Source organism: Anopheles ziemanni, chromosome 2, assembly GCF_943734765.1.
Source record: "Anopheles ziemanni chromosome 2, idAnoZiCoDA_A2_x.2, whole genome shotgun sequence".
NCBI classification, from domain to species: domain Eukaryota; kingdom Metazoa; phylum Arthropoda; class Insecta; order Diptera; family Culicidae; genus Anopheles; species Anopheles ziemanni.
In genome coordinates, this window is record NC_080705.1 from 47,165,440 (window position 1) to 47,181,198 (window position 15,759).

Below are 15,759 nucleotides of genomic sequence, written 5' to 3' on the forward strand. Positions count from 1 at the left end.
ACATGTCCGTCTTTCCGTCCTCAACGTTAAGTCAAAAACAGACGAAGATCTTCGTCTCCCGTCAACAAGGTGTTAAGTTACTGTAAGTTACCAGTAACTAAACTATACCACACATGATGGACAGCATGAAACAATGAGTTTAGTCGAAGAAATGAGTTGGAAACGGCGGCGCGCCCGTAGCGAGCGCAGCGAGCGGACTGCGCTAGGTCTACTGAAAAAGAGAGTTTGTTATAGTTTTGAGAAATAAGGGGGGCCCGTGGGCCCCCCTCATACCGCACCCCCTACATTGATTGCGTAGCCGAAATTAACGGTACACACTACGGTTCAAATACTCGTAGGTTGAGTTTAACGAATTAATGTATCACCAATTGCATACATTCAGTTTAAACGTCCACAAGAGGTGTACCCACGATCGAAAACATGGCGGCCGGGGCCTCATTTACTCTTTTACCCAATTCTCTTCTTGACTACAAAATTGAAACCATTTACGACTCATTTCATCTTCTGCCGGAAATTGATGGAATATAACATCGACCCCACGTTTTCTTTCATTCCATGCGTTATTCTGGCAAAAAGTAGCTGAACAAGAAAAATACGGCATTTTTCACACTATTGGAAACAACAACCAGCAAATTGAAAACATAAGCTTAACTCAAAGCGATTGTCAAACTTTTCCTTTATTTTTCTAATCAAATCCTTTTCGTTTGTTCGGAATGATCCCACCTGAGTAGTAATCATTTTGGGGGTATTTGTCTGCCAATGATTGTTTTGGAACTGTGGATTCCAAGATGGCGCTTGGGCTATGATCGTCTGTCAAACCGCTCTACTTGAACTAACCTTGAGAATAAAGTGTTGCTTCGCTATAGTAATCTTGGACGCTGCCATGTTTGCCAACTTGCGATTGATAAAAGTTTTTACTTTTGTTTACATCGAGGAGTAGAATAAAATTGTCGATAAATGCTGCAAACTTGGTGTCCCTGCTATTTGTCGTAGAGGAGTTCGGAGTTTAATGTATCAGTATTATCTAAACGATGTACTATATGCTTTTGCGAACCGGAGTAACAGCTTGATCGCAGGGCGTGTGTAGACCACCAGTGTCGAGCGTGCACTGTCGGAGAAAAACCTCACAAAAAAGTGTTTAACTGCAAAGCAAAACAGTGTGGGACAAGTTCTGCGAAAGTGAATCCGATAACATGACCGACATGGAACAATTAACGGTGAAGAATATCGAGCTAGATAAGATCTGTCGCATTTGCTTGGTGGTGAAAAAAGAAATGCGACCCCTGTTCGGGGAAATGGTAGCTGAAATGCTCATGGAAATTGCTAAAATACAGGTCTGTAGCATACATAATTGCCTTGCTATGATAAGTTATATGTAGTAAGATGATAATTTGTATAAATCTTTTCTAGATTGAACATATGGACGGCTGGCCAGACAAAATTTGCGTGCAATGCATACATCAGGTGAGCAGATGCCATGCGTTCAAAACGCGTGTGGAAAAGTCTGATATTGCGTTAAGACAGTATATCAAAGGCATAACGGTAGTAGAGGAACCAGAACCGAAAGATGTTATACCCGTAGAGATGCCGAAAATGAGCTTAAGCCCACCAAAACTCCAACAAATGGCGCCAGCATTAGTACCACAACAGTTGCATGAACTCCATATTCAGCGAACAGACGTACAAGCCATCCAAGCTGAGGCTCCAGTAGCCGCGCCAGCTATGATACTGACCAGCGCACAATTAATCAATGCTGGTGCGCAGATAATTAATGCTGGCCATATCATCACAACGGCTACCGGACAGCAGATTATACAAACGACCCCACAGTTTCAAGCTACCTCGATTGGGCAATTTATACAGGGTCCAAACAATACTGTGCAAATGATAACACAAAACGGACACCCGGCCCACGTCTTACAAATACAGCGAACGGCTGACGATCGCTGTGAAATCATTGTGCAACCGGAAATAACTGAGGCACAGTACCTCGAAAACGGTAACTTCTGTTGCTGTTAGTTTTGTATATGGAACCTTTATAATCTGTTTTCATTCCCATTACAGTAGCATCGATGCCAGTGATGGTAACTGGCCCAAACACTGCATTACCTGCTGAATCATTGCACATGCATCCTGCGGATATGATGCATCATCACGCTCACTTGGAAAGTCACGAACCTGAGCAGATAGAGTTAGAGGACAGTGAGGAAGAAGCGCACATGGAGGAAGAAAAGTTGGAAGAACCTGACGACAACGATTGCATGATAGCAGATGATGAAACAGTTGAAACCGACGAAATGATAGAAGAGGACGGTGGAATCGATGACACTGAGATAGAATATTACGCCCAGACGGAATGCGAAGAAACAGACGAAGAGGAAAAACAGATAGGTGCGGACACAAGTAATAGAATGTTTTTCTTGCCAGCTTAAGACATTTAAAAAATGTGCTTAAAAAAATGTTAACTTATTTTTGTTATATCAACAGCGGATTTCGTCACGTTCCAAACATCGTGTCCTAGTCCAGGCCGGTACGTCTGCAATCTCTGCCATAAGGAATTCAATCAGCCCAAATGGTTACAAATGCACATGTCTTCACATGCAAATTGGATTAAGGTAATTATGGCTGCTTGAATGTCATTATTTCCTGCTCTACGATTGAATGAGCTCATCACCACAATTTACACACGTGTTTAATCCCAAGCTCTTTGAAATGTGGTAAAACTCTGTTATTGAAACTCATCTTTTTATGATCATGAACTGCCCTAAAACATTTTATTTTAAACCTGGCTTTACGCAGGACTCTTGTAAATAGAAAGAGTAGATTATACAATGTGATCTAGACTACACAACAAAGATGAAAAGTGGACTTTTATCTAATAATTATAAAGAAACTAGCTGATTAACCCGATTTCTTCCGGGTAGAAATAAATTCCACACGGAAGAGTGTTTGCATTCAGTATCAGTTTTCAGTTTAACAATCTTAAATTTTGCTATGTGCTGAAAATTTTAGTATTACCTTTAGTCGACGAAACCATGTAAATATACATATTGCATACATTACCTAACTATGCTTCCAGCTTAGTGCAAGCATTTAAAATTAATCTATTAAAGCAAGCATGAGAAAAACTGTGCCCAAACCTCTGTTGGACCAGGACAACAGATAATCGACGATTATTTAAGAGCACTTCTACCATCATCCCGCGATATTAACGGTGTCAAATAGTGTCTTTGTTTTAAACCCGTCGCATCTGTCGTAAGGTGGATGTCATCATAAATTTTTAGATATTTTATATCGTTCAAGTGATAGAAAGTTGTAGGCAGGAAGGAAGCATAAGAATGTTGGACATTTCAAACTTGAAAAATTGGCTTTCTTATAATTATGTTTGATTGAATTGATTAGACAGATTTTGTGTAATTGAGAATATTTGCTACGTAGGAGAGATGAGATTGAGCACACAAACTGTGACCATTCGATTTAGTGACCCCAAATTGTACGAAATTGATACCCATATTGCATTGTAACCATTGTTGAGCCAGGGAGTACGATGGTAGTCCCCCTTACCCCTTCCGCCAAATGGATAAAATTTTATCACAATATGGCTACATGTTGAAGTAGTATGTGTACCAAATGTTGTAAAAATCCATTCCATAATTGTTGAATTATTATTATTTTTCATCTTTTTGTATACCTATGTATTGTGAAGGGGGAAAGTATACCTATGTATTGTGTGCCTTGTATTGTGAAGGGGGAAAGGGAAGGAGGGTATTAGAAAAAAAATGCTGCATACGTGTGATAAGAATTAACATTTTTAGTTTTGAGCATTGCTATTTTTTACTGAAGAGGAGAAGGGTAAAGGGAGACTGGGCTAAGATTGAACATTATGAGTGACGCCATTCGATTCAGAAACCATAAATACTGCGAAATTGATACCCATATTGCATTTTAACCCTTTTTTTAGGGTAGGGGGTAGTATGGGAGCCCCCCTTTCCCCTTCCCCTAGAAAGATGAAATTTTAATCCATGCTATGTTCCTACGTAAGCAGCATGTTTATCATTTTTTATGAAAATCCAATCACTAATGGTGGAGCTATAATTGTTTTTCATTAATTTTAGAGGGTAGGTGTTCGGGAGGGGTAGGGAGGATTGGAGATATCAACAAACGAAAATCAGATCATTCAATCGTGGAAAATTAGCTACCTTCCTGCCAAGTTTGGTGTAAATCGGCCCGGTAGATTTTGCGTGATGCGATCACATACATACATACATATATATATATATATATATATATATATATATATATATATATAAGAGATATATATATATATGTATATATATATAAGTGTATATATATATATATATATATATATATATCTATATATATATATATATATATATATATATATATATATATATATATATATATATATATATATATATATATATATATATATATATATAGATATATATATATATATATATATATACAGACAACGGTGACTTTTATATAATAGAAGATTTAGCGATGTGCATTAACTTGGAAAATTTAATAGTATGTTTATTATTCTATTTCAGGCAAATTGTAAAAAACAACCAGAATGTGAAATTTGTCATAAAAGCTTCCGCGGGCCTGGAATGCTTCGCATGCACATGAAAACACACGAGGTAAAATAATTTTCCAACGGTATAGACTTGCTTGAGCTAATGTGATTATTGACGTATGATGAATTTTTTTTTCTTAAAATTTTCCAGAAGGTGAATAAAACTCCAACATGTAGCATTTGCAATAAGGAATTCAAATCAAAATCCATACTCTATCGACATCGACAAACACATTTTGAGGTATGCTGAAAATCGGTGTTGTGTATATGCTTTACCATTTTCTAACAATCTATCGTTTGCAGAAAACATTTGAGTGTTCAATGTGCGAGAAAAAATTTAGTTCCAAGTATCAGCTGAATATGCACGAGCAACGTCACAGAAAGCAGCGAAGTCATAAATGCCCGCACTGTGATAAGGCGTTCTTTCACGAGTCGGAACTGAATGTAAGCTAAACTATTTATGTTTAAATTGTATGACTTAAGTTATAACCCAACGTTTCTCTTTTAGAACCACATCCAGCAACATTTGGGGATCAAAGTAAAAACAAACAAAAAAAATTCGCCCAGCAGTTAATCAATGAGTGCTAAGTGTATACCCTGCCATTTGGTCAGCCGGAAAAACGTATGTTGGTAAACAGGTAAATGCATACTGGCTCAAATTTTCACTAGTACAGTTGTTTGTTGAAAACAGGGGTTACAAAAGAAGAGATACAGTAGTAGATTTAAATTACAAAGCATATAACAGAGCTTATCGAACAGGTTTCGAGATCTAACCTGCTAATCTTGGCTAGTATGCCAAACATGAGCATATTAGTTCGTTCATTACTGTGTTTCTTTTAACTCGTCTTCGATTGGTGCAATTCATGTGGCTCAATGATTGTCATAAGAGGCCACATTACCTATTTAGATATATCCATACTCTATGGACTCTGCGGACACAGGCGATATCTAAAACCTAACATAACTATCGAGCAAACACTATATACTAAGTACGTAGGTTGCCTTTTAAGTTTCAGGATTTGAAAAAACTGGTGATGCAATCTACCAACTAACAATGTTATCGTAAAGTTTGACGTTTTTGGGGTTATCCATACTCAGAATGTTTTGACATACGAGCGCTATTTGTGTTGTTAAAAAAATGTTTGAAGTTTCAATGTCCGCCAAATTGTGGAATTGGGTCGTGGACATTTTCGTGCGATTATTTTTTGTAACTTTCGACGTGAATTGACACAGCAGTAGTGCATGAATGAACTTAATTCAACTTTTGGCGATGAAGTTCCATCGATGATCAATATTTATCGATGGTTTGGAGAATTAAATCGTGGCCGGAGTTCACTCCAAGATGAATTTCGTGAAGGTCGTCCAAAATCAGTTGTTGTTCTGAAAAACATTGATGCTGTGCGTGAATGGGTATTGCAAGATCGTCATGTGACTTATCGTGAGATAGAGACAACCTTAGGTATTACTGGGACCAGCATATACTTAATATTCCATGAACATTTAACTGTAAAAAAAAATTGCTCGTGTTGGATTCCACACAATTTGTCAATCTCTCAAAAACAGACTCGTGTCGATTGGTCGGAAGAAATGCTCGAAAAATACGATTGCGGTGCTTCAAAACTCGTCTTTAATATCGTGACAGGTGATGAGTCGTGGATTTACGCGAATGAGCCCGAAATTCGAACTGCAATCGACTGTGTGGATGTTTCAAGATGAGCTGAATCCAACCAAAGTAATTCACGCACGAAGCACTTCCAAGCAAATGGTCGCATGTTTTTTTTTCTGAAAAACTGGATATATCGCAACCAAACCTCTAGAACAACGCAGAACAGTCTATTCTGAGTGGAACACAACAATTTGTTTGCCAGTTGTCTTCCAAGAAATCAGGAAATTCAACCGCCGTTGACCCGGATCACCCGTCACCACGACAATGCGAGCTCTCACACATCGGCTCAAACAACTGCATTTTTGAGTACTCAAAACATCGATTTGATGGGTCATCCGCCATATAGTCCTGGATCTAGCACCAAATGACTTCTTTTAATTCCCGTACGTAAAAAATAAACTGAGGTCAACGTTTTTCAACACCTGAAGAAGCGAAGATCTCTCAAAAAAGACTCGTGTCGATTGATTCTTTAAACATTTTTTAACAACACAAATAGCGTTCGTATGTCAAAACGTTCTGAGAACGGATAACCTCAAAAACGTCAAACTTTACGATAACATTGTTAGTTGGTAGATTGCATCACCAGTTTTTCGAAATCCTGAAACTTAAAAGGCAACCCTCGTATTTGTTTTCAAATTTCGATTTGGTTATTCGGGAAAACCAATCGATAAATAGCAAATCATAGTTAAGATTTTTTTCAACGTCTCATTTTAAAGCATAAAATACAGTCATTAGGCACACCTTACTGAATTCAATCATATTTAAAGGTGTTCTTAGTGACTGGCAAATACTGTATATTATGGTAATATCACATAAGCTAAAAAAACACAGCTTTCTGTATTAGACTAAAATAATGTTGGGTTAGTATGAAAATGTTTGGGTCTTGTAGATAATTAAATTATTCAAATAAATCTTCTTTGCGCACAATGTTGCTTTGCAGCTAAATTCTTTTTAAGAGGCTTTGCGAAAATAGTGGCGTAAATAATCACTTTATCAGAATGTTTCATTCTTCTTTTAATAAAACTCAAATGGTGAAAAGCAAAGCGAATGGTGTATTTCTATTACCGAAACATTTCCTTAATTTTGGTAGATACACATTTTATTGATGATGATGATGAGTCCCACCTCTTATCCCAACATGGGTTTGAGAATGGCGGAGTTATCTTAAGTAACACATAAACTTCAAAGCAAATCACGAAGTGGTGGGATCAAAGTGACCCTTCACGAAAAAATACCAGTCAGCTCTCTTTGCCTTGCGTACAGCGGTTAGCACAACTTCCAAAAGATAGAAATCGTGGAACCACTCTCTGGAGTGCGCGGCCAAAAAATGCTCTCTCCTACTTGTCTATCTCTCTTGTCCAACATAGAGGGGCTTTACCACTTTCCAGGATTGGTAAATTAAGCAAACATTAGGTGAAATATCATATGGATTTGTTTATTTAACCATCGTTTAATTTGCCATCTAGCGTTCATTTTCGATTAATTGGATGCATTTGTCAATCGTTTTCGTCGAAATTAATTGTTGTTATAATCAGTACAAACGATCGTTACTCCCCCAGACTAATTTACAGTTCCTAGGTCCTAGTTAAAATTAAACAAATCCGTATGCGATTCCTCATATTATCCATGAAACAGTTGATCGCATCAAAAAAATCATCAATGGATGAATTCGAGGCGCCTGCCACGTGATTGCACAAGAGCGACTGATGCAGGTCCTACAAAAAGATCAACTTTCCACTTTTACGCGCGCGTGTGTCAAAGATATGTTGTCTCATGTTATTCCGATGTTGCTAGCAGTATGAGTTGATTTGGCATGTTTTAACAATATTTTTATACAGTGCTTCAATTACCCTTCTCTTCATTATAGCCTTCGCTAGAAACTGGAAAAGTACGAATGATGCGAGTAGGGTGTTAGGCAAATGTCAAGCACAAAGATCCTGATTTTAATATTCATATTTCTAGCGAAATACGCCCGATTGATGTTAGCAAATTTGTTACATTTTGCGCAAAAATATACACGTTCATGCAAGAGGGCATATATTTTTTGTATAAATTATAACATACGTAAGTAATTTTAGTGCTGCAGTTAATGCCATAGTGCTGATTTAGTAAATTTAAGAATGCTGGTCCGCGACACCCGAGCGGTAACGCCAGTTAGAAAATCGGCCCATGAGCGCCGGGGCTCACCACCTCGACGGCGTGGGTTTCGATCCCAACCGAAACCGGACGCTCCCCTGTACGAGAGGACTGACTATCCACGTACACATAGGGTAAAAGTCTTGTAAGTCCTTAACGGGCAGGCATGACCAACATGGTCGTTACGCCAAGAAGAAGAAGGATGCGGGTTCGGATACAGTTTCGTCGGTTCGAGACCGCTCGGCGGTGGCTCAATCGGGAAGGGAACCATTTATGAAGAAATATGGTCTCGAAAATTGAATCCTATAGAAATTTTCTTGACAGAATCTTACTTTAGCCAGTTGCTGTCATATGAGTTGAATGCAACACAAAAATCTCTAGCGAATATTTGGTATTGATGTTGACTCTTACATGCTGTTAACATTTTTATCTTGAGTTCACCTGGATGACAAGGTAAATCAAGTTAAAATTGGAATAGCACTGCAACTGTGATGCTGTGATTTTGCTTATGATAAATTATGAAACGAAATATAATCGAATGCTGTCATATTTCACATTTCTAGTTGGGCGATGAACCCGACTTATTCTATGTTTTTAAAATACTACCCTAGCAACCAAACATTAAGTTGGCGCATGCTTGGTCAGTATGCACATTAAAAAAAGCGTTCTAGCATGTAATTGGAACGGACCTCCAAGTCAATACGCAATTTCTAACCCCTGCTGAATAAAGCGATAGTTTCAACCCAACGTACAATAAGGTTTCTTAAATGTAATTCGCGTCATAAAGCATGCATTTGTTCGAAATGTGAGAATTCATAGTGCTATAAGGACCTACCACATATAAGCAATACGGAATCAGCAATTTGCAGGATAATGAACAACTTACGGCAACAAAAGTTGAACCCGTTGGTTATTAATGCGGAAGATGAGCCTTTCTCATTTAGCATTCAGCGGTCAAGCGGGTCGGGACGATTAGTTCGTAAAACCAGTGCAGAGATAGTGAGTGAAGCGAAAAATATGCTTGCCGGAGGTATGTAAAGCCAATGTTACTTGAGACACAGTGAAGGGAAAAATTTGTTTTTAATTGGTGACTTTTTCCGTTGTACGATGCTTCTGTCCGCTTTGGGGTCTTTTCTTTGTACAGGCACACGGTTGGTTTCGGCCCAAAGGCCCATCACTCCGCGAGAATCTCGAAGGCAACTTTACGGTCGAGTCGCACTTCCCGGCAGACCACCAAGCGCCATCAATTTAAAATACTTGCAACAGGGAACCCACACCTTGCCCTTATTGGAACCTATACAGACGAGCGCCATACGGTCAGATTCGGTTGATGAAAACGCTGGCAAAGATGATAAAAGAAGCAGCATTGTTGGCAGGAGTGCGCCGCCTCTTCTTGTAAGCAGGGAAAAACTTCCGGCTTTACACTGTGTTCACAAGGCGACGGGGTCACTAGAAAACTGTAAGTATTTGGGTTCAGTGCACAGCATGACCCTTTGGCATGGCTTCTCTTTTCGCGTAGGTCATGAAACGTTAGCTAAAGGTCAATTGAATGAGTCATGAGTTTTTAACATAACGTAATGTGACGTAACACGATAGATAGAGTTCAAAAAGGGGTGAATGGAAATTAAAAGTTACATTACAATTTTGTACGAAATCGTTCGCATTCATTACGATAAGAATAATTCACGTCTTATATCCAACACAACCGAGCTGTATGACTAATTCGAATGACCGGACAGACACTCTGGCTAAACCACTGTGCGGTGCACTAAGAGATGGCGATGACTAGTTCGTTTGGAGGCTAATGACTGAAGAGTTTGCATAATCTCCCGGACGGCTTCTTATGGATTCTGCTTAACTTGATCTAGATTCATACGTTCTTGTGTTTTCCGCTTTCTGCTTCTTCAAGATGCTATTTTTTTTATATTCAGTCCAACGTCCCTTCACAGTTTTGCCCTAGCCTGCCTCAGGTAAGCGAATGGAATTTATACTGCTTTGCCCGAGCCTGGCTCTAAATTCTGCGGTTAAACTCATTAGTTCATGCTGTCTATCCTGTGTAGTATAATTTACAAGGTACCTTAATATGTAAAAGTGTATTTATTAACCTGCATTCATTTACTATTCAACAAAAAATTCGGAATTATCTACTTTCGTTGTTTCAGTATCAGATTATCCTAATTATGAAAATAAAACGTTATGCAACAACAACAACAACAACAAATCATCTACAAAGTTAAAACCATCAGACACCTCTAGCCTGCAAAGCATAGTGAAGAACCATCCATTGAAACGCCGACAAGTTCAATCGTTCGATGACCAAGTAACAGCAAACACTGGATCTGACCAACGGAAGGTATGTCGGAGGCATGAACAGAATATCGTTTAGAATAACGCTAGCTGACTTTTTTCTCATGTAGAATACAGTTGAAGAACAAACAAAACTGCTGCGTAAAAGACACGATCTTCTTGTACAATCGTCAACAGAGTGCTTGATAGATATATTGAAGGCTTATTCAGGTCTTAAAGAGTGTGATGAGAGTACAGTCGCCTACATAAGTGCGGTAAGCATATTTTCCGAGGATAACTTGTTAAACACTAGAGTCAATGACGGTCGATTGATTGTGTGTCAACTACGTAGATTTTAGATGAGATATACGCAAGAACCAAAGGATCGAAAGGCAATTGGCGAGGGGCAGTTTTAGGTGCGTTGTACGGATTAGTTGAATCCTCCTCACCGAAGATTCTTTTGTCTGTGGCATGTGTCGTGTTCGCGGTATGTATCATTTTTTTTTTGCTTAGTCAGCTTCAACAGTTATTAACGCATTAAATACCGATTCACGTATTACTTTGCAGATAAATGTCACGGGAAGCAACTTGACCGGAGCATGCAAACTGGTGTTCAAAATTGCTCGTAATGAACGTAACGACAGTTTGTTCATAGATAGTGACGTTCCAGGTTCGTATATATGAATCAAATCATACAATGACACAATGCAGCGTTCGTACAAGCCTTGTTTGTAGGAGTGATTTAAATGTTGTTGAAAATTTGTGAATATAAGTTTAGCATCTTAGAAACATATGGTTTGTAATATATGGTAGGTAGATATTGTTGGTAAACATTTTTTTTACTATGATGATAATCAGGTAATCAGTAATCAGAAAAACCATTAATAAAAAATACAAAATTATGTAAGTGAAATGTTAGGGCAGCAAAGTTAAAAAGAACAAGTAAAGGTCCAAGTTTTAACTGAAAACTAACGCCAACTTATCATTATTTGCAAGTAATTGATATTTCTGATCAAACATCAAAGTTTCTCTACACGGTTTATCAAAGTCCCACATAAAAAGTTTAAGAAATGTTATGGACCGTTTTGGATGTTTGTTCAATTACTTTTAGATATGAACTTTTATTTTGAAGTAAATTGGGCTTTTTTGAAAAACAAAACTTATAATAATAATAACAAGCATGCAGCTTTAGCGTTTGAACATGAAAAATACCGTATTTTATCGAGTATAGTGCGCACTTTTTTTCAAATAAAAGGTTTATGAAATACTATCTGCGCACTATATTCGGAAGTTACCCAAGCAGCAAGTAACCAAAACGAACTCCTCAATACTTTTGTTTTGGCTTAGGTGCGCACTATACTCGTATGCGCACTATACTCGATAAAATACGGTACTAAACGGACCTACATTAAATATGTTGAGCTTGTATTCACTTTTCATTTAGAAAAATCAAAGTAACAAAGAATAGAGTGTTGCGTTGAAAAGATACCTACTCATTTTTTCAATACAACGAACAACTTATGTAAACAATTTATTTCCGTAGAACTGTTAGTGGATGGACTCGGACGTGCATCGCCTATTGACGATCCTGAGGCGTGCATCTACGGATACGGTGCCGTTCGCTTCCTCACTGGTTCTCCCAATGTCAGCTCCCACGGAGGCAGTACTCAACGTTTCCTAGTGTTCCGTCTGGTGAAACATGGCCTGTATCAGTTGATGGTTTTACATTTGAAGATAATTAATGAAGTAGCTTCAACCAGGCGACTGTCAGGTTCACCATTGCACGCTCTATTTCAGCTCTCAGGTGCGTTGCGAACATTGGCCGGAAGCCCAGAAACGCAAGGGTTGCGCAATTGCCATCAACCAAACAACCAACAATTTACGACGGACGCAGAAGAAGCAGAACAGCTAGATCTTGGGCAAACTGAACAAGCTGTGCCATTGTTAGTACGCGCTGCTGAGATATGCATCGACGAACCGGAAGTCCAGGCAAATATCATCCGTACTCTCAGTGTATTGTCGGAGCACGCAGAGTGTTGCGAGCGTTTGGCCGAAACAGCCTCTCGACTTGGCATTCTTCTTGGTTCGATCATTCAAACTAGCGCTACAGTAGAGAAAGGACTAGCGAATTCGAATCGGCTGGGTTATATCCTTGGTAATGTGATGTCTCGTTGGGATTCCGCACGAGTGCAATTTTACTGCTGCGAAGTTTCCCTTGATGCTTTGCTTGCAACATTGGAGTACTACGCGAACAAGAGCTTCAGTTTAAGAAATCAAATGGGAGACTCGATCGTTCAGGTGATGACAAAGCTGATACGTGTCGTGGCTAATATGTGCGTCAATGGAGATGTTGGGTATGGCATGAGCAAACGGTCGCCCTTAGGGGAAATTCTCCTTAATATATTACTCAAAGTAAAGGAACCCAAGGTAAGTTTGATTAAACTAAACGTTACAAGGCACAGCAAAACTGGCACTTTGATCTTAAATTCGTTGAGTGGGTTGCTATAAGCTCAAACGAATGTTGTTGCTATTACAATATTATAATCGAATTAATTGGATTATGGTCAAATGAAAACAAGAAAAATGTTTGTTTTCTGCGAAGATTGTGGAATTTTATTTAAAACTCAAAATACATCAACTGGTAGATCAATCATTTTAAGAACTTACAGTGCCAGTAGCTTTTGAATTTTGATGTTAATTCTGGCTTGCAATTAATTTTCACCAGCTTTGAAACACCAAAATTTAATTATTTGATAATTGTTTATCCATGCCATTTCCAGTATGGCTGTAAATACATTCAGAACGTAGAAGTAGTGGGACAACAGAAGGTCCTAAAGTATCGCTCATAGCATAGCGAATGCATTTTCTATCTCCAAAACTATGGTCGGGTCTTTACATGTGTTTCTTTTGAAATTTAATATGACTTTGTGCGGATATACGAATGTTCAATAGAGGCTTCCACGCTCAGTTTTAGCTTTTATGGAAAATTTTAATTAAATACTCTCTAGAGAGGATTAGTCTTTTCAATCCTATGTATGGGTGGTTAAGACAGTATCGATCAAATCATTTACGTAGGGAAATTACACATTACAGTTTCTGTTGAACACATTTTGCCTCGCACGTTTTTTTGCACTCTTATTTTATCACAAGCTATATTTGTATTTTACAAAACTTCCACACACCCGTGCTTGATAAGAACTATATTTCTAGACGGCGGAAATGGAAGAGTTATTATTCGCTACACTTGGTGCTTTGCACAACCTGTCATACTACTACGAAAGTACCGAAACAGTGGCAATAGGGCATAGAAGCCCGGGAAGCATTTGCGACCGCCTGAAAGACATCTGTGGAACACTCTGCAGCATTTTGGGCAATGAAAAAAATCCGGCCCGTGCGGAAGTTGCTAGAGTGTTGGGAAATATGACCAGAACCGGAACGGTGCGTCAAACATTCTGTGTGGAAAATGGATTGAAAATCTTAACGCGGTGCCTTACCTCCACGAGTGACGAGCTAGTTGTTACCTCTTGCGGCGTGGTAGTGAACGTCCTCGGCGATTGGACCACAAGGACTACATTCCGTGAAATTGATGGACCAGCGATGCTGAGATGCATCCTACAACGTGGCATCGCTAACAAGGATTGGATCATGGCGGGAATTGCATGCCAGGCAATCTGGAATTATCTAATCGACACCGGTAACTTTTTGCAGGTGTTGGGGCAACCCGAGATCGACCTGATCTGTGGAAACTTGGCAGAGGGACTAGGTACGCTAAATTATGAAGTTTGAACATGTTTTGTATGTACTTTATGTACTTTAATTTGTTTGTATCTTCTTTCATCACCCACATTTTCTCTATTTCAAAGATGAGGAACATCTTTTTGAAGGAAAAGATCCAGATAGCTTCTGGGATGACTTCGCGTTAGTGGGCACCGATTTGCTGGAACGGTTACAGCTCGGCATATCCGGTAGGAATACGCCTTGCGAAATGTCTGATGATGAAGCACCCGAGGTGAATGCTACAAAGCATTGGTGAGATATCAAAATCGAAATGTTTAACGCAAATTTATGTATAAGATAAATAAACCAATTAGAGTTGAATTTGTTGAACCTTAATACCCAACTGGCGAATTTTGTCTCGTTATCATATCGTTACCATCTCGTTTGTTAATTTTCGATCTCCATAACGAGACAAAGTGTTGCACCAAAAAAGGGGGTGGGGTGCAACATTCAATCGGTTATTTTGTGGTGGTGTTAGTGCCAAACAGAGGTTACGAATGTGTGCGTGCTATTTCACCATAATGGCACGCACACAACTATATAATCCATTTCGGATGTCAAATGAGACGGAGAAGACGGTGTTGTATTCTGCTCGAGCCGCCAACACGGAAATTTTTATTTTTCGTAGAATTCCTCCGCTTCTTCAACATTCTGCTCTCCCAAGGGCGGTTTCTTCCTCCGGTGTTATTTCTGTTGAACGAAACAAACTAAGGAATATAATTAGTGAATCGCTGTTATAAATGGTTATGATTTTACACTACCACTTTGTTTACTTACCGATTCTAAGATCCGGCCAACGCATTCGTGGACGATCGAACTCCCCATCCGTTTCCCGGACCAGATCGCACATGAGCTGACACTGTTCCCGACTTGTTGATGGATCCTATTAGTTTCCGTTTAGACGCCATGAACATTGAAAATTCAACACACTCTTGAAGGAACAACACTTTACACTTTTTCACTCGACTGTTCAGGCGCTGGATGTTTCGAAGACTGAAAACTTCATCGCGTCGCGATTGACAGTTGGTGCGTGATGGCATTCATACAGACGACCTTTTTATTCTCTACATGATTGACCGACATAAAGTGCACCAACACACATTCGGGTTGCTGTGCAGTGTGGGAATGCTACACGATCGGCTCCGCTATTGTAATGTGTCAGACTGAAAGGGAAGATGTGAAAGGGCAGATGTGACTTCTCCCCTAGCACACCGATTCATCATTAGAACGAGAAGGGAGACAAAGTGTGCAAGAGAAAGCTGACAGTTCTGGACTCGCGGGGGTAGGAATCTGT

At 39.1% G+C, this 15,759-nt stretch overlaps 2 protein-coding genes across 3 annotated transcripts; both read left to right on the plus strand.

The window, feature by feature from the left end:
• Positions 1-903: 903 nt before the first annotated feature.
• On the plus strand, positions 904-5,193 carry LOC131288317 (zinc finger and SCAN domain-containing protein 12). Of its 2 annotated transcripts, none has more exons than XM_058317442.1 (8): positions 904-1,334; positions 1,411-1,999; positions 2,065-2,403; positions 2,488-2,615; positions 4,575-4,664; positions 4,752-4,841; positions 4,904-5,044; positions 5,109-5,193. In XM_058317442.1, the coding sequence occupies exons 1-8, from the start codon at positions 1,194-1,196 to the stop codon at positions 5,172-5,174; spliced, it is 1,584 nt and encodes a 527-aa protein (XP_058173425.1). In that variant the 5' UTR covers positions 904-1,193; the 3' UTR covers positions 5,175-5,193. The 2 variants fall into 2 exon arrangements, with proteins under 2 accessions (XP_058173425.1, XP_058173433.1); XM_058317450.1 differs by having other exon boundaries at positions 2,065-2,391.
• Positions 5,194-9,275: 4,082 nt separating this feature from the next.
• Positions 9,276-14,721, plus strand: LOC131293680 (armadillo repeat-containing protein 2). Its single transcript, XM_058321756.1, has 9 exons — positions 9,276-9,432; positions 9,547-9,861; positions 10,565-10,755; positions 10,820-10,963; positions 11,041-11,175; positions 11,256-11,358; positions 12,232-13,115; positions 13,899-14,451; positions 14,552-14,721. The coding sequence occupies exons 1-9, from the start codon at positions 9,276-9,278 to the stop codon at positions 14,719-14,721; spliced, it is 2,652 nt and encodes an 883-aa protein (XP_058177739.1).
• Positions 14,722-15,759: the final 1,038 nt, after the last annotated feature.